The following is a 25,342-nucleotide window of genomic DNA, read 5'->3' on the forward strand; positions in this document are numbered from 1 at the left end:
GAGCCAAAACAATATTTACAAAGCACTGATTATGTCACTTCCTTGATAATGAAATTCCAGTGGTTCAAGGGTCAAATACAAACTCCTCTGTTTGGTGCTTAGCACAATACCTGGCACATATATAGAATAATATTTAGTACAGTGCATGGCATATATAATACTTAATAAATGCTAGTTAACTATGGGCTCCAACCTACCTTTCCAGCCTTCTTAGACATTATTCCTCTTTATTAAAGTCTATTGTTCAGTTAAACTGGCCTTTCTATTCCTTATATATTCAGGTTGTAAATCTGAGAATTTGCATAGGTTTCCCCTCATTCCTGAAATGGTCTCCCTCCTCATTTCCACTTCACAAAATTACTAATTTTCATCAAAGTTCAGTTCAAGTACCACTTTCTACATAGGGCTTTTTCTTGAATTTATCTGCTGTTATTTCCTCCCCATGAAAATAAGACTGTCCTTATTTTCTACAATAAATTGCAATGAAATTTCTAGAATTCTAGAAATAAAAAGAGTAGAGGTCATTAATCAAAACTAACAATTCTTAATCAAGTATCAAAATCTTATAATCTTCCAAATGGGTTGGGGGTCAGAGGTTTCTGGGTAAGGTAATTTTGGTATCATGGGACATATTTTAGTTCAAAGGCAGCTCAGTAAAGTTTCTTAAGGTGAAGTTATCTAATCCAATGTGTGAAAAGGTTTCTCTCCAATTAATACATGTAAGGCCTTGATAAAGTTTTAAATATGTAAGTCAGATGGTCTAGCCCTTGTAATTTCTTTATGATGTAAGAACCTCAAGGATTATGTGAAGAATAAAACTTGCTTGTTAATCTAGTTCATACCATTATTATTTAAAAAACAAAACCAGTAACATAACATTCTATTAGGATCAAAGACTAACAAGTAGAAGAAAATGCATCCAAACAGGATGAAAATGAAATATCCACAATAATTAAATAGAGAAAGACAAAGCAAAGGAAGGAGCCACCTTTAAATGGTACGACCCGCAGGGCATAAAGCACAAGGAAGAGAATTTTTGGACTAACTATTCTTATTATATCATCTTACTAAGTATATTTTATGAAAGCTAAGTGCACTTGCTAATTATCAGTGGGAGACACATTGGTGTTGACTCATGAGCAAGAGTGGTACAAATTGAATCACTCAGAATTATCCTTACAGCTTAAAAAGAGAAGCAGTTACAATGACTGGCATGAATATAATGTGGAGAAATGGTACTAGGAAGATGCTAGGTGTATAGGTAATCCCTTCTTATGGAATATTAAGTCCTTGTCACTGCATTACCAATAGTTAGCTTAGTTTCTGGAACATGGTAAGTAGTTAAGAAAAGTCTATTGGTTTACTGGCTGATACTTTTGTAGTGGAAAATAACAGAGACAGTAAGGTGATAAAATCTTAATGAAAAAAAAGAAGAAACTCCTTAAAAAGGTACAGTAAACTCCTTAATGATACTTGATCAGAGGATGGCTAATCATTGGCTAACAAAAAAATGAACCACGTTTCTAGAGGCCTGTTAAAAATCAAGACATAGTTGCTAGCTTTGAGTATATAAATTTGAAACAACTATGATCTCTGGCAATAAAAAAAAAAAAAGTAGCTATGAAAGAGGATCTCAGATGTTGAGACAAATTTGTTCTTCTGAGCAATTTTGCTAGTTAAGAGGGAGTTCATCAGCTGATTTGGGGTACATTTGGGGTAGAAAAAACTGCAAGCAGCAAAAATTATAGGATCAAGGTAGAACAAAGCATTAAGCATCAGAGAGGAGAACCAGCTGTGGATTCAAGAAAGAATTGGCGCTGGAAGTCAGAACTAAAGAGGCAGAGAAAAGTATGTCCAGGGAACTCTGCAAAATTACCTTCCTAGAGAAGATACACTCAAAATGAAGGTATTAAGAAAAGAAAAAGTTAGTAGGGATCTGAAGTGAAAGATGTCAGTTACTTTAGACATATGCATTCCCTATGTGACCAGTGATATAGATAAGATTTATCAAAAGGACAGGCATTTATTTAAATTAACAGAGAGAAGTTGCCTTTCCCACATATGTTCTACACATGTGTGCCCACGATTCCCATGAATGCTTTGTGATTGTGCAAGAATATATTCCAAGTCTGTGGGCAAGTACCTCAACCTTATGGGAAGGGAAACCTTTTATTAAAATTGTTCTTATAATACCATCTCCAAAAAAGCTTCTGTTTTGAGTTAATTGTGTCTACTAGATAACTAAAGGTATGATGGAGATTCATGGACTATAGTTTCAAAAATAAAGACTCGTATAATATCTTGAACCTAAATTAGCCAATTGCTTTTCCCCTCTCTCCAAGGGGATACATTAGAAGAGGAACTACATTTTAGAATAGCTCTCTGAAGGATGTAGTAAATACATCAAGAATCCTAAAACTGTGTTAGTGTGGGAACTCCCTTCACTGAGGTCTATCTGCAAAGCACTTATAACTTCTCTTCTCTGAGCGAGTCAGAGCAAATATTCCAATTTTAAAGAGGCTTGGAAAGAGGAAGCAATTTGCCTATAAGGGTATGTATTAAATCAGTGTCCAAGATCAGAATTTATACTTATCTCCTGAAGCCATGTTCAATTAAAAAACACATTCTATTACAAGGTGTTGCTTCTTTTTTATGAATGCAAAAGCATTTATTAAGTGCTTACTACATGCCAAGCACTGTTCTAAGAGCTGGGGATACAAGTACAGATTTTGCAATCAAGAAGAACTCAACTACTAAGAGAAGAAGAGAAAGTACATTAGTGTATAACACAACCAGAGGGACACTTTAGTATGAACAGTAACAGAGATGGTGACTGGGGTCATAAAGGAATAAATCAGTTGAAACCCTCCCAGAAGCAGTGAAATAGTTGATTTGATCACAGTTCCAGAAATGGGAGAGGGGAGGCAGTGTAAGATATAGGTATGTCAGGAAGACAGTTTTCAGAAAAAAATGCCTGTGGAGTAGAGAACAAAGTGAAACATGGCTAGTGTCTGTCTGAAAAAATAGGCTAGGTGGATCTGTTGTTATCAATCAGAAAAACAGAGCTCCTAGAAGGAAGTTCTGAAGATGAACTCATGAAGCATCAAATCATCATTTTCATGGGTGCTCTGCTTTTCTCAAAAAGAGAAAGTTCATTAGAAAACAGTTCACTAGAAAAAAATAATTGAAGAGAGTGCTCTTTTGTAGACCACTGGTGGCTTCATTCTTTATAATGCTTTTTTTCCCCTTAGTCCAGAGCTTACTAGGTTTACACTTTAAGATGATTTCTGCTAAAGAATCTGCCACATCTGGCCATTCACTGGGGGAAGGAAGGAAGAAACTCCAACTCATGAATGGAACAGACCAACTCTGCTGACTAACTGCTACATAAAACATTGCTTTTTAACATGTATGGATAATGTAGGGAAGTGACAATATTACTAAAGTACAGAAAAGGTGTGGTAATATCTTTGGTGAAATTCGATAGAAATAGAGTTTGTCTAGTCACTGGATAAAAAAAATAGGTGACACTTGTAGAGACCAGCTAAAATCAAGATATACTTGCCTAGTCTTGAGTAAAAGCACAGTGAAAAAACCCAGAAACACTATGCATTCAGTGGAAGCATGGTTTAATGTAAGTAGATCTCATCCAAAATATGATGATCTATTCAATAAAACATTTGAACTGTGCCAAAGAAAATGGTTGTACTTCTATTATCTAGTGAATGGAAACTTAACATAAATCTACTATCAATCCAGTAATACTTTTAAAATGAATTTGCATTTTATCTATCACAAGGTGTCAACATTTTTAGAAAGTGTTGTTATGCATATTTAACATGTATTGGTCTACCTGAGATCTAGGGGAGGAAGTGGGGGGAAGAGGCACAAGAAATGTGCATAGGTCTGTGCTAACACACACGGATATAGGCAGATACTAGGCATTGACCCACACTTAACACCATACACCAAGATAAGATCAAAATGGGTTCATGATATAGGCATAAAGAATGAGATTATAAATAAATTAGAAGAACATAGGATCATTTACCTCTCAGACCTGTGGAGGAAAAAGGAATTTATAACCAAAGAAGAACTAGAGATCATTATTGATCACAAAATAGATAATTTTTATTATATTAAGTTAAAAAGCTTTTGTACAAATAAAAAAAAAAAGACAGGATTAGAAGGGAAGCAATAAAATGGGAAAACATCTTTACAGCTAAAGGCTCTGATAAAGGACTCATCTCCAAAATACATAGAGAATTGACTCTAATTTATAAGAAATCAAGCCATTCTCCAATTGATAAATGGTCAAAGGATGCGAATAGACAATTTTCGGATGAAGAAATTGAAACTATTTCTAGTCATATCAAAAGGTGCTCCAAATCATTGTTGATCAGAGAAATGCAAATTAAGACAACTCTGAGATAGATACCATGACATACCTGTCAGATTGGCTAAGATGACAGGAAAAGAATATCGAATGTTGGAGGGGATGTGGGGAAACTGGGACACTGGTACATTGTTGGTGGAGTTGTGAATGGATCCAACCATTCTGGAGAGCAATCTGGAATTATGCCCCAAAGGTTATCAAACTGTGCATAACCTTTGATCCAGCAGTGCTATTACTGGGCTTATATCCCAAAGAGATATTAAAGAAGGGAAAGGGGCCTATATGTGCAAAAATGTTTGCGGCAGCCCTGTTTGTAGTGGCTAGAAGCTAGAAAATGAATGGATGCCCATCAATTGGAGAATGGTTGGGTAAATTGTGGTATATAAATGTTATAGAATATTATTGTTCTATAAGAAATGACCAGGATGAATACAGAGAGGTTTGGAGAGACTTACATGAACTGCTGCTAAATGAAATAAGCAAACCAGGAGATTCATTATACACTTCAACAACAACACTACATAATGATCAATTCTGATGGACGTGTCTCTCTTCAACAATGAGAGGATCCAAAACAATTCCAATTGATCTTTAATGAACAGAACCAGCTATACCCAGAGAAAGAACATTGGGAAATGACTATGGACCACAACATAACATTTCGATTCTTTCTGTTACTGTTTGCTTGCATTTTTGTTTTTTCCTTCTCAGATTATTTTTACCTTTTTTTCTAAATCTGATCTGTTCTGTGCAACCGTATAAATATGTATACATATACTGTATTTAACATATACTTTCACATATTTAACATGCATGGGACTACCTGCCATCTAGGGGAAGGGGTGAGGAGGAGGGGAAAAATCGGAACAGAAGATTTTGCAAGGGTCAGTGTTGAAAAATTACCATGCATATGTTTTGTGCATAAAAAGCTATGATAAAAATATTTTTTTTAAAAAAGACATAAGGAATTAAGACAACTCTGAGATACCACTACACACCTGTCAGATTGGCTAGAATGACAGGGAAAGATAATGGGCAATGTTGGAGGGGATGTGGGAAAACAGGGACACCGATACATTGTTGGTGGAATTGTGAACACATCCAGCCATTCTGGAGAGCAAATTGGAACTATGCTCAAAAAGTTATCAAACTGTGCATACCCTTTGATCCAGCAGTGTTTCTACTGGGCTTATACCCCAAAGAGATACTAAAGAAAGGAAAGGGACCTGTATGTGCCAAAATGTTTGTGGCAGCCCTGTTTGTAGTGGCTAGAAGCTGGAAAATGAAAGGATGTCCATCAATTGGAGAATGGTTGAGTAAATTGTGGTATATGAATGTTATGGAATATTATTGTTCTGTAAGGAATGACCAGCAGGATGAATACAGAGAGGCTTGGAGAGACTTACATGAACTGATGCTGAGTGAAATGAGCAGAACCAGGAGATCATTATATACCTCAACAACGATACTGTTTGAGGATGTATTCTGATGGAAGTGGATCTCTTTGATAAAGAGAGCTTTAATTGATCAAAGATGGACAGAAGCAGCTACACCCAGAGAAAGAACACTGGGAAATGAATATAAACTGCTTGCATTTTTGTTTTTCTTCCCTGGTTATTTATACCTTCTGAATTCAATTCTCCCTGTGCAACAAGAAAACTTCGGTTCTGCACACATATATTATATCTAGGATATACTGTAACCCATTCAACATGTAAAGGACTGCTTGCCATCTGGGGGAAGGGGTAGAGGGAGGGAGGGGAAAAATCGGAACAGAAGTGAGTGCAAGGGATAATGTTGTAAAAAATTACCCTGGCATGTGTTCTATCAATAAAAAGTTATTTTAAAAAAATAATAAAATAAATAAATAAAAGATACAAAAAAAAAAAAAATAAAAAGACATAAGGATACAAACAGAAAAGAGTCATTGATCTCAAGAAACTCACATTCTTATAGAGATCCACTTCACATATAGGAAAATATAGCTGTTAAGGGAGACAGAGAAATATCATAATCAAGCACAATAAAGCCCTCCATTTGCTATGTCATATAAAGTTTCATTTAGCATCTTTAGTTTATTGCTTATCAGGAGGTTGGTAGTATGATTTATCATCAGTTCTCTCGAATCATGATTGGTTACTGCAAAGAGCTCTTTCAAAGTTTTGTTTTTGTTGTTATTACATAAATGGTTTTCCTGATTCTGCTTACTTTCACTCTTCATCTTCTTACAAGTCTTCCCAGATAACTTTGAAAGTTTCCCCTTTTTAATTTCTTAGAGCATAACAAAATATTCAATTATATACACATACCCCATTTGTAATCTTCAGTTATTGGTCATTTCTTTAGTTTCTAGTCTTTTATTATAATAAAAAGAGTAGATATACAATTTTGTACACTTTGTTCCTTTTCCTCATTTTGATCACTTTGGAATAGAAGACTAACTAGAAGTATTTCTGGGTAAGAATGTACATAATTGTATAACTGTTTTGGGGGCATAGTTCCAAATTGTAGGGTAAGAAGAAGATAACAATTTACAGCAACAAAACAAGACACCAATGTTTTCCTTCAACGATTATCATCTTTTTTTGTCATTATTATTATTCTGATGGATATGAGGTAGAAGCTCAAAGTAGTTTTAACCTAGCAAATCTGCATTCCTCTAATAATTAGTAATTTAGAGCATTTTTTAAATAATACTACTGACAGGTTGGACTATAATTTGTAAACTTTATATTCTTTGACCATTTATCTACTGAGTTTTCCCTTAGTTTTATAAATTTTTACTTTTCTTTTCATTAAGTTCGGATAACTATTAACAATTAAAAAACAAATAACATCCACATAGTAAGACTTTGTTTTGCTTCATTTGGCTTGTAATAGCTTTTAGATAATAGTCCAATGACTCTTTTTCACCTCTTCTTTTTTCCCCCTCAATTACATATAAAAAATTTTGTTAACATTCAATTTTTAAAATATTTTAGTTCCAGATTCTCTTTTTCTCTCCATCTCTTCCTTTTCCTCAGTGGAGAAGATAAGCAATTTGATACAGATTATGCATGTGCAGTTATGCAATTACTTCAATATTAGAAATGCTACAAAAGGAAACACAGATCCAAGAAAAATAAATTTTAAAAAGTATGCTTTGATTTGCACCCAGATTTCATCAGTTCCTTCTCTAAAAATGGATAGAATTTTTTTCCTCCTAAATTCTTCAGAACTGTCTTGGATCATTGTATTATTGAGAATATCTAAATTATTCAACATTAAAAAATGTTATTGTCTACATTGCTCTCCTAATTCTGCTCATTTCACTTTGCATGAGTTTATGTGTCTTCCCAGGTTTTTCTGAAAGCATCCTGATCATCATTTCCATCACAATCATATCCCATAACTTGTTCAGACATTTCCAATTGATGGGCATCCCCTCAATTTACAATGCTTTGCTCATCACAAAAGGAGGTGTTATAGATATTTTTGTACATATGTATTCTTTTCCTGCTTCTTTGATCTGCTTTGGATACACACTTAGTCAAATGATATGCATGGTTTTATCACCCTTTGGACATAGTTGCCAATTGCTCTCCCGAATGATCAAATCAGTTCACAACTCTAGCAACAGTGCATTAGTGTCGCCCATTTGTCCCATATCCCCTTCCAACAACTGTCATTTTCTTTTTCTTTCATATTATCCACTCTGATAGGTGTGAGATGGTACCTCACAGCTGTTTTATTGGCATTTTTCTAATCAACAATAATGTAGAGCTATTTTTGAAATGAGTTTAGATAGCTTTGAGTTCTTCTGAAAACTGATCTTTTATATCATATCCTCTGGCAACTTATCAATTGGGGAATGATTCATATTCTTACACATTTGATTCAGGTCTCTAAATACTTGAGAAAAAGGACTTTATCAGAGAACTATACTACATCAGAGAAACATATCCAGTTTCTAGCTTTCCTTATAAACATGGCAGAATTTTAAATTTAATGTAACAAAAATTATCCATTATGCAACCCATAATGTTTTCTATCACTTGTTTGGTCATAAAAATTTTCCTCTTTATAGAACTAATAAGTAAATTTTTCATGCCCTCCCAATTTGCTTTGGATGCCATTTACTCTTTCTTAATCACGTACCTGTTTTGACCTTTTCTTGGTACATAATATGACACATTGATCTACACTTAGTTTCTGTCAGACTGCTTTTCAGATTTTCCCAGATGTTTTTGTCAAATAATAAATTCTTGCCACAAGATCTCTTTTTGAAACACTCAAATACTATGGTCATTTACTATTGTGTACCTAATCTATTCCACTGACCTTATTCCTCTATTCTATTGCTTAAACAATATCATAATCATTTCATAATTAGTGCTTTGTAATTTGTTTTGACATCTAGTACTAAGCCACCTTCTTAAAAAAAATTTTTCCCACTGATTCCTCCTTGATATTCTTGATCATTTGTTCTTTCTGATGAATTTTATTATTTTTTCTAGCTCTGAAAAAAAAATTTTTTTGGCAGTTTGGTTGGTATGGCACTGAATGAGTAAGTTAATTTCAATAGAATTATGACTTATTATATTGCCTCGGTCTCCCCATAAACAATATTTCTCCAATTGTTTAGAGCTGACTTTATTTGCAAGTGTATTCATATAATTTGAGGGTTTATCTTGGCAAGAATATTCCCCAAGTATTTTATATTGTTTGATAATAGATTCTGCTTCAGCCCCTTATTTTTACTCTGTATATATCTCAAGTGTGTCTCTAGTAAACAACATATTGTTGGATTCTGGTTTCTAATTCATCTACCATTCACTTCCTATTTCTATTTATTTTAAATAGAATTTATCTTTTCCTGCTGGAGTTTGCAGACTATGGAAAAACATGATTTTTTGTGGGTTAACTTTATACTTTGCAATTTTGCTGAAGTTGTTAATAATCACAACTAGTTTTTTTAGTTGATTCTCTAGCATCTCCTAAGTATACCATCATATCATCTGCAAAGAGTGATGGTTTTGCTTCTTCCATGCCCATTTTAACTCTTTCAAGTTATTTTTCTTCTTTTATTGTCATAGTCAATATTTCTATTACAATACTGAATAATAATGGTGATAATGGCCATCCTTGTTTCATTCTGATCTGATTGGGAAGGCTTCTCCTTTATTCTTATCACAGCCATTGATATTTTTATTGATGGTTTTATATAGATAGTATTTATCTTTTTTTTTTTTCCTTTTTGCTGAGGCAATTGGGATTAAGTGACTTGCTCAGGATCACACAGCTAGGAAGTGTTAAGTGTCTGAGACCAGATTTGAACTTAGGTTATACTGGCTTCAGGGCTAGTGCTCTATCTACTGTGTCACCTAGCTACCCTGTATTTATCATTTTGAAGAAAGTTCAATTAAGTCCAATGCTTCCTAATGTTTTAAAAGAAATAAATGTTATATTGTCAAAAGCTTTTTCTACATCTACTGATAATCATATGATTTTTTAGTGGGGTTTGCAAATAATAATCAATTGTGCTGATAATTTTCCTAATATTTAACTAGTCCTGAATTCCTTCTATAAATTTCACCTGGTCATGGTGTATGATCTTTGGAGTATATTGTAACAAAGATATAGCTAATATTATTTTAAATATTTTCATCACTATTAATTATGATTATTGATCTATAGTTTGTTTTTTTTTCTGTTTTTTTTTCCCCCACTTTCTGGTTTAGATATCAGCACCATACTTGTGTCACAAAAAGAATTTGGTAGTATTCTTTCTTTGTATATTTTTTAAAATAGTTCATAAGATGTTATAATTAATTGTTCTTTAAATGTCTGGTGGAATTCACTTGTCAAGAGGTAAACATGGTTCAGGGTCACACAGCTAATAATTGTGTGAAGTGAGGTTTGAATTCAAGACTCCAGGTTAGAGACTATCCACTGTACCACCTAGCTGTATATAATTTTTAGTATAAATGTTATTTCATTATCTGTGGTACCTTTTAGCAAAATGTAATTTCCCTGCTTATTTCTTTTAATGAGGCTGCTTTTTGTTTTTTTGCTTTTTTCCTGAATTCCTGATTGCCATTCTTGCTTTTTTTTTTTTTAAACCTCAGCTGAAGCATAATAAATTCTGCTTCATCCCTTTATTTTTATTTTGTATTTCTATTTCAAGAGTTTCTCTAGTAAACAACAGTGTTGGATTCTGGTTTCTAATCCATTCTACCATTTACTTCCATTTTATGGATAAGTTCATCCCATTCACATTTACAGTTATCTTACTAACAAAATATTTTTCTCCCTGTTTATCCTTTTCTCTCCTTCCTCAAAGTCTGTTTAACTTCTAACTACTGGCTCCCTTAATCTACTTATCAGTTTCCCCCACCTCCTTCTCCTTTACTCTTCCCTTCTTACTTCCCCATTGAATAAGAGATTGCTATATCAACTAAATGTGTATGTTAATCACTATTTGTGACACTGGTGAAAGGATCAAGGATTAGCTGCCAACATCCCCTCTACTGTAAGATTTTTCCTTTTGTATCTCCTTTCATATATAAAGGGAAGGAACTTTGGAGAGATATATTTAAGGCTCAGTATGACTGATTTAAACAAGGTGTTAACTCAATGGAATTGATAAGACCGTGGTTATCTAGTTTAGCTTGCGAGTTCTCTAAGTTCAGTATGACTGATTTAATCTTATAACAAATAATGGTTCCCTAGTGATATAATGATTGGTTTATACTCAACATACTGTAATGATATAATTGTAATAGAGTATATAAACTGGGACAAATTCAGTCAGAGACTGATTCTGAGAAAATAGAGGACTGGAGGCTGGAGCTCAAGCTCTTGGACTCAGAGAGAGACATTCAATCTTCATCAGCCTCGTGGTGGCTCTCCTGCTTCCCCCACTGCAACTAAGGCCTGTCTGAAGGGTCTCCAGAAAGCTAGCCTAGCCCCAGGCAAGGAGACAGACTGTGAAGGAGACAATAAAGATTTTTGGTCTTTATCCCTGGCTATTCTCCTGGTGATTACTCTGCTGAAAAGAAGGCTGGTCCCAAGACCTCCAGAAAGCTAAACCAGAACATTACATTTATATGAGATAATTTTCTCCATTCTTCCTCTCCCTTCCCCCTTCTCCCAGTACACCTCTTTTTCTCATCACTTAATTGAATTATTTTGAAATCATCTTATTATAGTCAACTCCAATCTGTGCCCTTTGTCTACATATATATTTTGTGTGAGTGCCTTAATAATGTAATGTTCACAGGCATTATATGCATCATCTTCCTACATAGGAATACAAAAATGTTAATGAAACTTGTAATGGGCTGAGGCTCGAGTTGATACACTGAGATCCCAAGCATGTGAGGCTAAATAGTAATTGGACCATACTCTATTAATATATATGCTTGGAGAAAAAATGGCCCCACCCACTCTTTGTGTAAGTCCTGATGTGTTGTATAGGAAATGACGATTTTGGTGGGTGGAAGCAGGGGGGTGGAGAGGGAAGAGGAAAGAAAGACTGCTGGCTGTCTTCTTGTCACAGCTGCTCACATTACTAATCCCCCTTCACCTCTGATCCCCCTTCACCTTCGATCCTTCTTCACCTCCACTAAGAATAAAGATTGATGATTTTCCCCTAACCTGAATTCCTGACTCCGGCTGATATTAAATACATGGTCATCACATTTGGCGCCCAATGTGGGGCCCAAGGACCCTATTTTCATGAAGAAGTCTCCAGTGACCAGGAACTTAGGTGAGTATTGTAATAGACAAACAGGGACCTTATTTTCTTAAAAACTAAACTAGTAACCTTTTTTGGCCGAAATGGGACAGATGCTAAAGATTCTCCCTCCCTGACAATAGCAGCATATGAGCAAATTGCTGCTAATGCTATCAAAGCGTGGGCTTCTCGCCACAATAAAGATGAAAAGGGTGAGGCCTTCACAAAAATAACACAAGGGCCAAATGAACCTTTTGCTGACTTTGTGGGACGTTTGCAGACAGCTATCAGAAGACCTAATAGGGAAAATGCAATAACAGACATTTTGATAAGGCAACTTGCTAAGGAAAATGCTAATGAGGTTTGCAGAAGAATTATACTAGGACTGCACAAAGATGCTCCTTTAGAGGAGCTCATAAGATGCTGTGCCATAGTGGGCACAAATGCCTTTTATAACCAGGCTATGATGCAGATTTCCCAAGATCCCAGCATGGGAAGACAAGGTCCCTTCTGGCAAGGGACTTCAAGAGAGACTCGTCAATGCTTTCAGTGTGGTAAAGTAGGGCATCTGAAATCTCATTGTTGGTATAAAGACAGAATGAGAAAACAGGGTGGGAACTCCACAAATAACTGTATAATACATATATTTATAGACTTTTTCAATTTATAAATTGGTTTTATTATTTTTTTATTATTTATTATTAATAAATTTATATTTATTTTCTTTTTTCTTTTATAAAAAAATTTATGTTATTTCAGATGCTCTCTGAGAGTGGGAAGAAGGGGAGATATAAAGGGAAAAAATTTTTTTACACCACAATCCCTGAACTGTATTCAAAATATCTTTTTTTTGATATCAGACTTTTTTTAAAATAAATTTTAAAGTTTTAAACTTTATTCTAATATTTTTTGCTGTCTCACAGATTCACTGATTTCTTTTCTCTTTTTTATTTATTTGTTTGTTTTTATTATTATTATTTTTAATAACTTTTTATTGACAGAACCCATGCCAGGGTAATTTTTTACAACATTATCCCTTGCAGTCACTTCTCTTCCGATTTTTCCCCTCCCTCCCTCCTTCCACCCCGTCCCCAAGATGGGAGGCAGTCCTCTACATGTTAAATAGGTTACAGTATATCCTAAGTACAATATATGTGTGCAGAACTGAACAATTCTCTTGTTTTACAGGGAGAATTGGATTCTGAAGGTATAAATAACCCGAGAAGAAAAACAAAAATGCAAACAGTTTACATTCATTTCCCAGTGTTCTTTCTTTGGGTGTAGCTGCTTCTGTCCATCCTTGATAAATTGAAACTGAGATCTCTTTGTTGAAGAAATCCACTTCCAACTGATTTCTATTTTCAAGCAGTTCATTCCCTGGGTAATTTCTATCACATTTTATTCTAAATTATTTATTTTTACTTCCAAATCTTTCCTGCAAAGCTCTTATTTCGTTTTTATCTTGTTTCACTTCTAGATATTTATGTAATACATGTAAAGAATCTTTTTTTTCCCCTTTTAAAAGAAAATCCTAAATGGAGTAAAAAAGAGTCAGACATGACTGAAAACAACTGAAAATATATTTATGGGTAATGGCCCATGAGGGAAGTAATTTTGCTTGACTATTTGTATTTTTTGCAACAGTTTGGTTTTACTTTCTTTTTCTTTTTTTCATGGAGATGGATGGGAGGGAGAAAAATAGATTTTGATTAATCAAAAAAAATAAACTAAAACAGAAATGTAGATTTTTTTTTTTAAGGAAATCATGGCTAGGAAGGTCTTTATAAGTTTTCAGGTCTATCTACAGATTACAATTTATCAGAAAATGGAGTCACAGAGAAGGGAGATGATTTGGTCAAAGTCAAAAAGATTATCAAGTTAATACAATACTACAACACAGCTATCACTTGGATCAACTAAAATGAGAGCACAGTAAAACATAAAAGATAAGCCAGAATAATAATAGAAATAAGAAATTTTTCTCACTGACACAAGACCATTGTTTTCTGAGAAAGATAATGGTCTTGGTGAACATGTCATCCAAAAAAGGTTTCAGGAACTAAAGATGTACTGAAGGTATATATCAAGGATGTAAAGTAGATTACTATAAAGGCAGATTCACCAGATGCACACACAGAGTTTATGACTAGCTAGTGGCTGAGACAATTGGAGTTACGCTCTGTCCACTTTAAAGCAAACTTTGAGTGCCTTTGCTCACAAATGTCACTATAGGTAGAATGCCTCTATCCTAACTTTCATCAGTCAATGCTCATCCTTCATCAGTCATTAAGCAAGCCTTCCATTATAGAGATCAGAATTCAGATGTCCATCTCTCTTTACTTTGCATCAGTAACTGTCAAGTTTCAAATTCAAGAAGAGGCTGCCCCACCTAAGACGATCATTATTTCTAATGGCTTACCAAGGCTGGCTACTACCTCTCTTAGAATCCTCTTCATCTATTTAGAGGACTGGAGGGTAAAGAAGATACAAATTAGCTTTTCAACCAATTTGATTTTGTATCTGTAGTTGTGTCTAGTTTCAACTCTAGGGAACAAGATACTTCTCAGTGCCTGTCCCTTATTCTACTATATTTTCTAACCTCCCTGAGGCAATTGTTTTCCCTTATTAGGTTATAACCTCCTTGAGGGCAGGGACTATCTCTTTTAGTCTGATCTTAGTTAGAGCTTTCTCATTTTAGAAATGAGAAAACCAAGGCCTTCAGATGTTAGGTGACTTAGACAAGTCCACAAAGGATATATGTAGCTGAGATAGGATTCTACCTCAGGTCCAATAAGTAAGACTTTTTTCTATCTCATCTCAAAATGATCATTTCTTTCACTTCCACTAAAGTCAAGGAAAAACAGAAAAGACAATGTGATTTTGAAAATGAATAATTGATTAAGAATATGATTTGAATTCTGGATTACAGCTTAAAAAACAAGTATGACACTCTTAGGATGGAATGGGTCTCATGTAAGAAAGACTTGTAATCATATTGTATTAATTATTGAAAAATCCAACCCAAAAATCTTGAAAATGAAAAAGGCAATGGGAGGAGAGTAATTGTTTATGTATATCTATCAAAACAAATACAATTGAGAGGAGCTAAAATGAAGGAAGATGAAAAAGAAGTCAAGATAAAAACTCATGAACTCAAATGTTCAAAGAAATCCCTAAAATTTAGGCCACACACAAAGCAAGCTTATCCTAATGCAAAGATAGAATTTTGACTTAATAACTAAAATTGAAATTTGATAAAGTGAAAAACATGACTGGAAATGGCTCAGTCATTCCAAACAAGGAAAAAAGCCCAGCGATGCAAACAGGAAGCTCTCACAAGAAGAAATCTAAATTATCAATAGCCATGTAAAAACATGCTCTAAATCATTAATAGAAAAATGGAAATTAAAGCAAATATGAAGGTAAACCACACACCAGATTGATAAATATAATATAAAAAGGAAACTGACAACTATTGGAGGGGTTTGGGGGAAATAGGCATTTATTTGTCCATTCTCCAAATTATTTTAAAATTATGCCCCCAAGTTCACTAAAATGAATGCCTTTGGATCCAGGTATACCATTGCTAAACTTATAAATAGAAGAAATCAAAGAAATAGGAAAATTATGCATACGAACAAAAATGTTTATAAAATCACCTTCTATTTTAGAAAAGAATCAGAAACAAAGCCTATGTCCATAAGTTGAGGAAAATTATGACACATAAATGTAATGGAATATCATTATGATTTAAGAAATGATGAATAGGATGGTTTGAGAGAAACCTGGGAAAATTTATATGAACTGATGCAAGTTGAAATGAGTAGAACCAAAAGAACAATTTGTACAATAATAACAACAGTATAAAGATAAACCACTTTGATGCACTTAAGAATTTTGCTTAATGGAGTGACCAATCACAATTTTAGGGCTTATGATGAACCATACTATTCACCTAAAAAAGGATGCAGAATAAGATATTTTTGAACACAGTCAATGTGAGAATTTGTTTTGCCTGACTGTCCATATTTGCTACAAAGGTCTTTTTTTTCTTCTTTTTTCAATTTTAGGGAGTGAGGAATGGGAAAAATATATAGTTATATAATATATAAATAAAAGTTATGTAAAAAAGAACATGAGTAAATATATTAAGAGACACAGAAGAGGTAAAATGGGAATGAGCTAGCAGTAATATTAAAAAGATATAGTTCATGTGAGGAAATTCAGGAAGAAGGTGGAAGCATAGTAAAGAACATTTGGATGATAATTAATGGAGGGAGAAACAGAAGCAATTTTATTATGAGAGCATACAAAAATACCACTTGTATAGAAGAAAACAAAGCAGATGAGAAATTCAAGAAACAAACCACAGCCTGAAATTTAAGTAAAATATAATAGCAAAGTGGGACTTCAGTTATCCAGACATCTAATGGAGCTTTATGGCAGACGAATCTGCCAAAAATAGAGCTAATAGTAGCTTACTGACTTGCTGGATATTAATTTCATCTTTCAAAACAAAGAAAACATGATTTCAACCACTCTGGAAAGAAATTTGTAATTACGCTAAAAACAAAATAATTGTCTATGCACTTTGAGCAACAGAAACCACTGCTGGTTATATTCCCTAAGAAAGTCAATGGCAATAAAGAAAGCCTCTCCCTCCCTCCCCCACAAGATGATTATAGCTATAGTTTTTGCTGTAGCAAATAACTGGAATAAAATTAGATACTCATTGATAGTATAATAACTAACAAATTGTAGCAAGTGAATATAACAAAATATTACTACACTAGAAAAAACTATGATTAGAACTACAAAGAAAGATGGGAAGACTTATATGAGTTGCTTCAAAGTGAAGTCAGCAGAAACATAAAAAATATATGCACAATGACTATGACAAAGCGAATGGAGAGGAAAACAAAATAATCAAAACTTAATGGCATGAATTTTTAATGGTGTGAAAAGATACATTTTACTGCAGTTTTCTTTTGGAAATTGTTATCATGGGGTTGACTCTGGGCTTCTGTTAGGCCAGTTCAGTGCAAGCTCTGGTAGATCTTACACTAAGGCAGCAACTTTAAGTATGGGCTCGGTGATAGACTACCTTTGAAGGAACAGACTAACCAAGTAAAAAAAGGCTCATTTTCAAAAAGTTGGCACCTGAGTAATTTTTTTTCAATCCAAATGCATAAAAGTAACAATTAAGGTGAAAAGGGCTTGGGATTAGCAAATAGATTGTCCATACTCATGAAATTGCAGATCTTTTAAAGAATTGAAATATGCTTCCTATTATGAAACAAAGTACTTTGGAGAGTGCTGTTTTGAAAACTTAGACATTTTCACAGAAGAGGCAGACCTACTACTAATGCTAAAAGCAAAACATCATTATTACAGACACATTTTAATTCACATAAAAGAAATCAGAAAACCTTACTTGAGAAATCCAGGAAAATGAGGAGAACATCAAGAAGTTCAGGGAAATTGAAACATCTGGATGACAGTCACCAAACAAAAAAAATAAGAGATACATCCAAGTTATAACTTTCAAAAAGGACAAGGATCCAGGCTCATTTCAGCAAAAAGAGGACTAAGGCCTTAGATGAGATGATCTTTATGCAGTGACAGAAAAGGAAAAGGGATCCTTGATGCTTTGAGAGATTTACAAATCCTCCAAGTTTGATCTAGGAACACTTGGTTCCTAGACCAGTAGTACAGGTGATGAACTAGAATCTTATAGGAAAGAATGGACTCTCAAGAGCCTAAAATCTGAGATAGTCCCACCTGGGAAGTCATCAATTAGTAGCATTTTATAGCAATGGAAGTTTCTGGAATGGAAGGTTCAAGGCAAAGAAGATGACAAAAAAAGGAGGGAGCATGTCCAGAATAGAAAGACTAGGCACAGAAAAGCAGTGAAGTTGGAGATAAGAAGTTTTCAGTTTTGTTTCCAGAGCCCAGACTATTTGTGACATATGCTTTTGTGATATTAGGGTTGTCACCTAGAAAGTGGGATTAATTGCATTGAGAACAACTATTGGAAATAAAGGAAGGCTGCTAAGAACTCAAATTTAGGTTTGATATAAGGAAATATGTCAACACCTGGGAGTACCCAAAAATGGAACTGGACAAAACAGGCCCCTAAATCTTCCTGTATCCATATCTCTTCTTAATTCCCAATATATCACCCCCCAACACTACACAATACAAACTACATAAAGATTTCAAGCAAAGATTAGTTTACTTCTGCAGATTGTTGTAGAGGAGATTCATGCTTCAAATACAGATTGGACTAAATGGCCTGTGAGATCCCTTTAATTCTAAGATACTGTGACTTAACAGAAATTTTCTGAATTGAATTAGGGATTAATAAATTTGGAACTCAGGATCAGAAGGCTTAGAAAACCAGATCTTCTGATCATATTCTTTCCAACATATCACTTTTGGATACATATAACCAACATATCATTGCTATAATGAAGAATGTATGCAGATAGGTATTTTAAAAACATCAACACCTTCACCCTTCACCCTCCCCTACCACCAGCACCTTGCACCTTTAGTTCACTAAGCCCTAAAATGATTATACTTTTTAAAAGCAAAGCATAAAAATAACATTTAAAAACCCATATTAAACATTAAAAAACCTCAAACCCACAATTCTCTTTGGATAATTTCTGAATTTTTAAAAATTAGGTAATGAAACCTATTACTTTTCTTTTTTTTTTAATTATAGCTTTTTATTTACAAGTTATATGCATGGGTAATTTTTCAGCATTGACAATTGCCAAACCTTTTGTTCCAATTTTTCCTTTCCTTCCTCCCATCCCCTCCCCCAGGTGGCAGATTGACCAATACATGTTAAATATATAAATTAAATATAATATAAATATACATGTCCAAACAGCTATTTTGCTGTACAAAAAGAATCGGACTTTAAAACAGCGTACAATTAGCCTGTGAAGGAAATCAAAAATGAAGGTGGACAAAAATAGAGGGATTGGGAATTCTATGTAATGGTTCATAGTCATCTCCCAGAGTTCTTTCGCTGGGTGTAGCTGGTTCAGTTCATTACTGCTCTATTGGAACTGATTTGGTTCATCTCATTGCTGGAGATTGCCATGTCCATCAGAATTGATCATCATATAGTATTGTTGTTGAAGTATATAATGATCTCCTGGTCCTGCTCATTTCACTCAGCATCAATTCATGTAAGTCTCTCCAGGCCTTTCTGAAATCATCCTGCTGGTAATTTCTTACCGAACAATAATATTCCATAATATTCATATACCACAATTTATCCAGCCATTCTCCAATTTTGGGCATCCACACAGTTCCCAGTTTCTGGCCACTACAAAGAGGGCTGCCACACACATTCTTACACATACAGATCCCTTTCCCTTCTTTAAAATCTCTTTGGTATATAAGCCCAGTAGTAACACTGCTGGATCAAAGGGTATGCACAGTTTGATAACTTTTTGAGCACAGTTCCAAATTGCTCTCCAGAATGGCTGGATGTGTTCACAATTCCACCAACAATGTATCGGTGTCCCTGTTTTCCCACATCCCCTCCAACATTCCGCATTATCTTTCCCTGTCATTCTAGCCAATCTGCCAGGTATGTAGTAGTATCTCAGAATTGTCTTAATTTGCATTTCTCTGATTAATAATGACTTGGAGCATCTTTTCATATGGCTAGAAATAGTTTCAATTTCTTCATCTGAGAATTGTCTGTTCATATCCTTTGACCATTTATCAATTGGAGAATGGCTTGATTTCTTATAAATTAGAGTCAATTCTCTATATAGTTTAGAAATAAGGCCTTTCTCAGAACCTTTGACTATAAAAATTTCCCAGTTTATTGCTTCTCTTCTAATCCTGTCTGTATTAGTTTTGTTTGTACAAAAACTTTTCAATTTGATATAATCAAATTTTTCTATTTTGTGATCAATAATGATCTCTAGTTCTTCTTTGGTCATAAATTCCTTCCTCTTCCACAGGTCTGAGAGGTAAACTCTCCTATGCTCTTCCAATTTATTTATAATCTCATTCTTTATGCCTAGGTCATGAACCCATTTGACTGTACCTTGGTGTAACGGTATTAAATGTGGGTCAATGCCTAGTTACTGCCATACTAATTTCCAATTTTCTCAGCAATTTTTATCAAATAGTGAGTTCTTATCCCAAAAACTGGGGTCTTTGGGTTTGTCAAACACTAGATTATTAAAGTTATTGGCTGTTTTGTCCTTTGAACCTAACCTATTCCACTGATCAACTAGTCTATTTCTTAGCCAATAACAAATGGTTTTGGTAACCGCTGCTTTATAATATATTTTTAGATCTGGTACAGCTAGGCCACCTTCTTTTGATTTTTTTTTTCATTAATTCCCTTGAAATTCTTGACCTTTTGTTTTTCCATATGAACTTTGTTATTTTTCTAGGTCATTAAAATAGTTTTTTGGGAGTCTGATTGGTATAGCGCTAAATAAATAGATGAGTTTAGGTAATATTGTCATCTTTATTATATTTGCTCGCCCTATCCAAGAGCATTCAATATTTTTCCAGATGAAAACTTATTTTTCTTAATTACATGTAGTCTACCTCACTTACCACACTAAGATGAACAGACATTCCTGGATCAGGGATAGGGAGTTTGTAAAGTGTTTCAAGCAGCTCATTCCTTTGACTCTCCTGAAAAAAAAAAAAAGAAAGAAAGAAAAGTTCTAGATAACAAAAGGAAGATTCAGACATCAATAAGCAACCTGCAAGGAAGGGGTCTGGTTGCTGGATCTGCTTTGGATGAGGACAGTCACAGCCTTTGGACAGAACTGGCAGCAGAAAATTAGGTAAATGTAAAAAATGCTCAAATATATGTCTTATTTTTGCTTTTTCCCAACTCAGCTTATGTAAACCTGGGGGTAACCTATAATGACTTTGTTTTTCTTTGGCTGGTAATATTTATTTTTCCCATTCAAAGACATCCCATTGTTGGGACAGATGCAAAGTACACATTCAAGAACCTTGACTTTAAATTCAGGGCCCTTTCAGCTAAAACATGCCACAGCTAAGTTTTGTTTACATTTTATTTGAAATGAGCAAAGAAATTCTTCAACAAATATTTGGTAATATTCATAACATGTAACAAATTCTTTAAAATTATTTTTATAAAGTTTTTTCCTTATTTTTAGTTCTAAATTTTCTCCCTTTTGCCATCACTTCCTCAGTCCTTTGAAAAGGAAAGAAATACAATACTCATTATACAAATGTCATGCCAAAAATATTTCCATATTTGACATGTAGTAGATTACTTTTCATGCATTATATATCATGAGATCTCAAAAAAAATCTAGTGACATGACTCCATGACAGCAATTTTAAAATGAAAACAATGTGGTTTCCTGGGAGATTATGAAGATCTCCATCATCATCCTCAATTAAATTTTTTTAAAGGAATGAGAATATTTAATGATTGACTAAGATGTTACATGTTAAAACAATGTTTAATAATGGAGTATTATAGAACATTTTAATTGTTAAGATTATTTAAACATTATCAATTGGATATCAAGGTAATATGAATTCTAATTAGGAAAACACTATATCTTTAAAAAGCTTGAAATTCCTACTCATAAACTATTCAAATGTTAATCCTTATCCACAACCTTACAGTCAATTTGGCCTTTGTTTAGTCAGAATATAGAAACTGAAATTTAAGAAGAAACAAATATAAACTCTGTTTAAAAAATAACGGCAAATATAGGAAGGATAAGATGTGACTAGAACACAAAGAGATCAATCAATAATTTAAGAGCCAACTGTGTTACAGGCAATGTACTAAGCACTAGGGATAAAGGGCAAAATTGAAATAGTCCCTGCCCTCAAGGAACTTACATTTTAATGGGAGAACAGTATGTATATACATTTATATAACAAATATGTTCAAAATAATTACAAGTTTGGGGAGAGGGTGAACTAGCAGCTGGGAGTGCCAGGAAAGGCTTCACGGAAAAGGTAGTTATTTAAACTGAGTCTTGAAGGAACCAGAAATTCTAAAATGCAGAGTTGAAGAGGATATGTATTCCAGGCATAAGGGACACCCAGTACAAAGAGGCAGAAGATAAAGGGCTATACTTTTTGTAGGCTAGTATAGTTGGACTGAAGAGTATAAAGAAAAGATTACAAGGTAAGAAGACTAGTGGATGGAGGGGATAGATAGTAAAAAGATTAAAATATAAAAAAGAACAGTTTACATTTGATTCTAGAACCAAAACAACAACAATAACAACAACCACCTAGAGCTTACTGAATAATAAGACTATAATTAGACTTGAAATTCAGGAAAATTAATTTGGTAGCTGAGTGGAGAATAGGCTGGAGTCAGGAAAAGCTTGAAGCAAATTAAGCAAAGAAGTTATTGAAATAATGCAGGGAAGAGGTGATAAAGGCCTAAAATGGGGTAATTGCTGTGTGAATGCAAAGAAAAGGATATATGTGAGATATTGTGGAAACAGAGAAACAAAGATATATAGGATATGGATTTATAGATTGCATGAAATGCAGACATCCAGATAATACCAAGGTTAAGAACCTGGGTGACAAGGACAGTGACACACTAGATAATGAAAGGGAATTTCTGAAGAAGGGCTAGTTTTGGGGAAAGATAATAAGTTCTGTTTCAGATATACTGAGTTTATGATGTTTATGGAACATGAAGTTCAAAATGTCTAATATGCAATCATTGATACAGAACTAGAGTTTTAAATAGAGACTACAGCAAGATATATAGACTTGGGAACCAACCATCTGTGTAGAGATTGTATTTGAATCCATTAAAGTTGATTAGGTAACCAAGAAAGAGCACAGAGAGAAGAGGGCTCAGGACAGAGGCCTAGAATATATCCATAGTTAATAGACATGTCAAGGATTATGAATCAGCAAAAGAAAATGAATAGTGGTCAGAGAACTAGAAGGAAAATCAATGCTATGAAAATAGGTATCTCTTAGTCAATATTGTCAAATGTTAAAGAAAATTCAAATAGGAAAAGGAAAGAGAAAAGGCCATTAAACTTTTTTTGGAGGCAGACATGGAGGCAAATGGGGTTAAGTGACTTGCCTAGATCACACAGATAGTAAGCATCTGAGATTGGTTTTGAATTCACATCCTTCTGACTCCAAAGCCAATGTTCTATCCATTGCACCTCCAAAGAGCTTGAAGGCCACGAAATTTAAACATAAAGATATTGTTAATTATTTTGGAGAAAAAAATTTCAGTTAAATGATGAGGTAAGAAGTCAGATTATAGAGGACTACAAAGAAAATAAAAATGAGAATGAATCTCTGAAAGAATGAAACAATATATATCAAGTGTTTATTGTTGCAAAGTACCAATGCTTACACTGGGAATGCCAACAGAAAAGGAAGACCTTCCCCTTTTTTAAGGCAGTCATATTTTATTACTAAAGATATAGGCAGCCTCTATTTCAGTAAGATGTAAAGATTCCATAATCCTTAGGGTACAGAAGCAAGGCTAATAATAATGTATTTGTGAGCGAAGAAGAGGAAATATTGAGTATAGGTAGATTTTTAAAGAAGTTTTAAAGGAGAGGAAAGGTAAAAAGTAAGGGTAATCCTAAATGAAGAGTTTTCTTTGTAAGTACCAAGAAAGAAACCAATAGATAAGAAGAGACTAAAACTTCAAGAAAGAGTAAGGATAATAGTGGAGAGAATATATTGGAGAAGTTAGAGGAGATGAATCAAGAGTCACTTAGAAATACTGGTGTTGGTGAGGAGAAAGATCATCTCTTTGTTAGAGAATAACGAAGGATAATAATGGGAATAAAAGAAGCAGTGGTGAAGATGGAGGCCAAACAGTTATAAAAAGGGGAAAAGCTAGGATTTGGCTTTGGCTTTGAAAATGTGTTTACATTTTCAGCTGTCTTTCAACTGTGTTGAAAATTTTATGTTTTAAGGTCCCCTCTACCTCAACCATTCTATGTTCTAGGAAATTTCCCAAATCTAAAATAATATCAATCTTCAGAAGCAAACAGAAAACAAATAAAGTTGGAAAGAAAGGTGGCTATGAACTTTAATATTCATCACTAACAACAAGAAACAGGTTAAAATTCCTGTTATAATTTTAAAAAAAATTTTAAAGCTCTTGCACCATTTCCATAGTAGTTACTTAATGAATATTTGTTGAACTCCAAAAAATATAAAATATGATATAAGTAAGAAACAGAACTTGATTAAAACACACAAATCTCAAATGCTCAAGACAAATGGATCATTCTTTGTGTATGGTAATTTCTTGCTCATAGTCTCACTTGGGGGTGAGAAAGGTTTTTTGGAAAACTAAAAAAATAAGCACTAAGTGTAGGACTTAGAGGAAAAGATCTCACTGGCCTTTATATTTCATGGCCATGTAAAATATGAAAAAGCTAGACTCCCCAAGATTCAAGTGAGACATACTCCAGAGGATTTAATAAACATTTATTAAGTAGTCACACTGATAAGGCATTAAGCTACTAGGCACTAGAAAACAAGAAGAAACACACGTATACATACATAATACATATATAAATACAAATATACGTGCATGTATACATAAATATAATATAGAACAAGATCTAAAGGAAGGAAAGGTTTGAGATCACTAATGCTGCTGGTAAATTCAATGTGTAAACACATGTATATAAAAATAATTAATATTGACATTATTTGGCGTCTAAGTCTGTATATACGTGTACATATCTTAATTGAAGAATCAGGAATGTTGAGAGATAAGATTGGCTATAATAATATAACACAGAGTATTGTATAGTAGATTTAGGCTGAATTTTAATATAGCTGACTTTGAGTCAGAATCTGTGTGTCTCTAGCTCTGTGATTTCTGGGAAGTCCCCTTTATGGCAACAGTTTCTTCATATGTAAAAATGTAGATAAGAATAGTTACGTACCTCAAAGGCTTATTTGTGAGGTCCACATAAGGTATGGTACTCAAAAGGTCTTATAAGGTATAAGTCAACGTATAAATATCAACTGTGATAATTTATTTTCTAGTTCTAGTGCACTTCAAAATATACCTACCATTTTATTATTTTTATATGGCAAAGCTGACATATAAGAAACTCCAAATACTTCAAAAGAAAGGGGTTATGGTCTATAACTTCAACAAAAAATAGTCTAAGAAGGGTCAATTTTTTTTAAAAATTGCTATAATACACCTGTAATCAATC

The 25,342-nt window shown here is 33.8% G+C and overlaps 1 protein-coding gene across 6 annotated transcripts in view; it reads right to left on the reverse strand.

Moving 5' to 3' along the window:
* Positions 1–25,342, reverse strand: part of DENND1A (DENN domain containing 1A) — a 687,683-nt gene that overhangs the window by 358,402 nt on the left and 303,939 nt on the right. For 5 of the 6 annotated variants that reach the window (XM_051979612.1, XM_051979615.1, XM_051979613.1 and 2 more), the window contains exon 7: positions 20,718–20,798. In XM_051979612.1, the coding sequence (XP_051835572.1) occupies positions 20,718–20,798 (81 nt within the window). Of the gene's footprint in view, positions 1–17,547; positions 17,604–20,717; positions 20,799–25,342 lie in introns of those variants that run through there. The other variant, XM_051979617.1, reaches the window with a different exon arrangement.

This window comes from Antechinus flavipes, chromosome 2, assembly GCF_016432865.1.
Source record: "Antechinus flavipes isolate AdamAnt ecotype Samford, QLD, Australia chromosome 2, AdamAnt_v2, whole genome shotgun sequence".
NCBI lineage: Eukaryota > Metazoa > Chordata > Mammalia > Dasyuromorphia > Dasyuridae > Antechinus > Antechinus flavipes.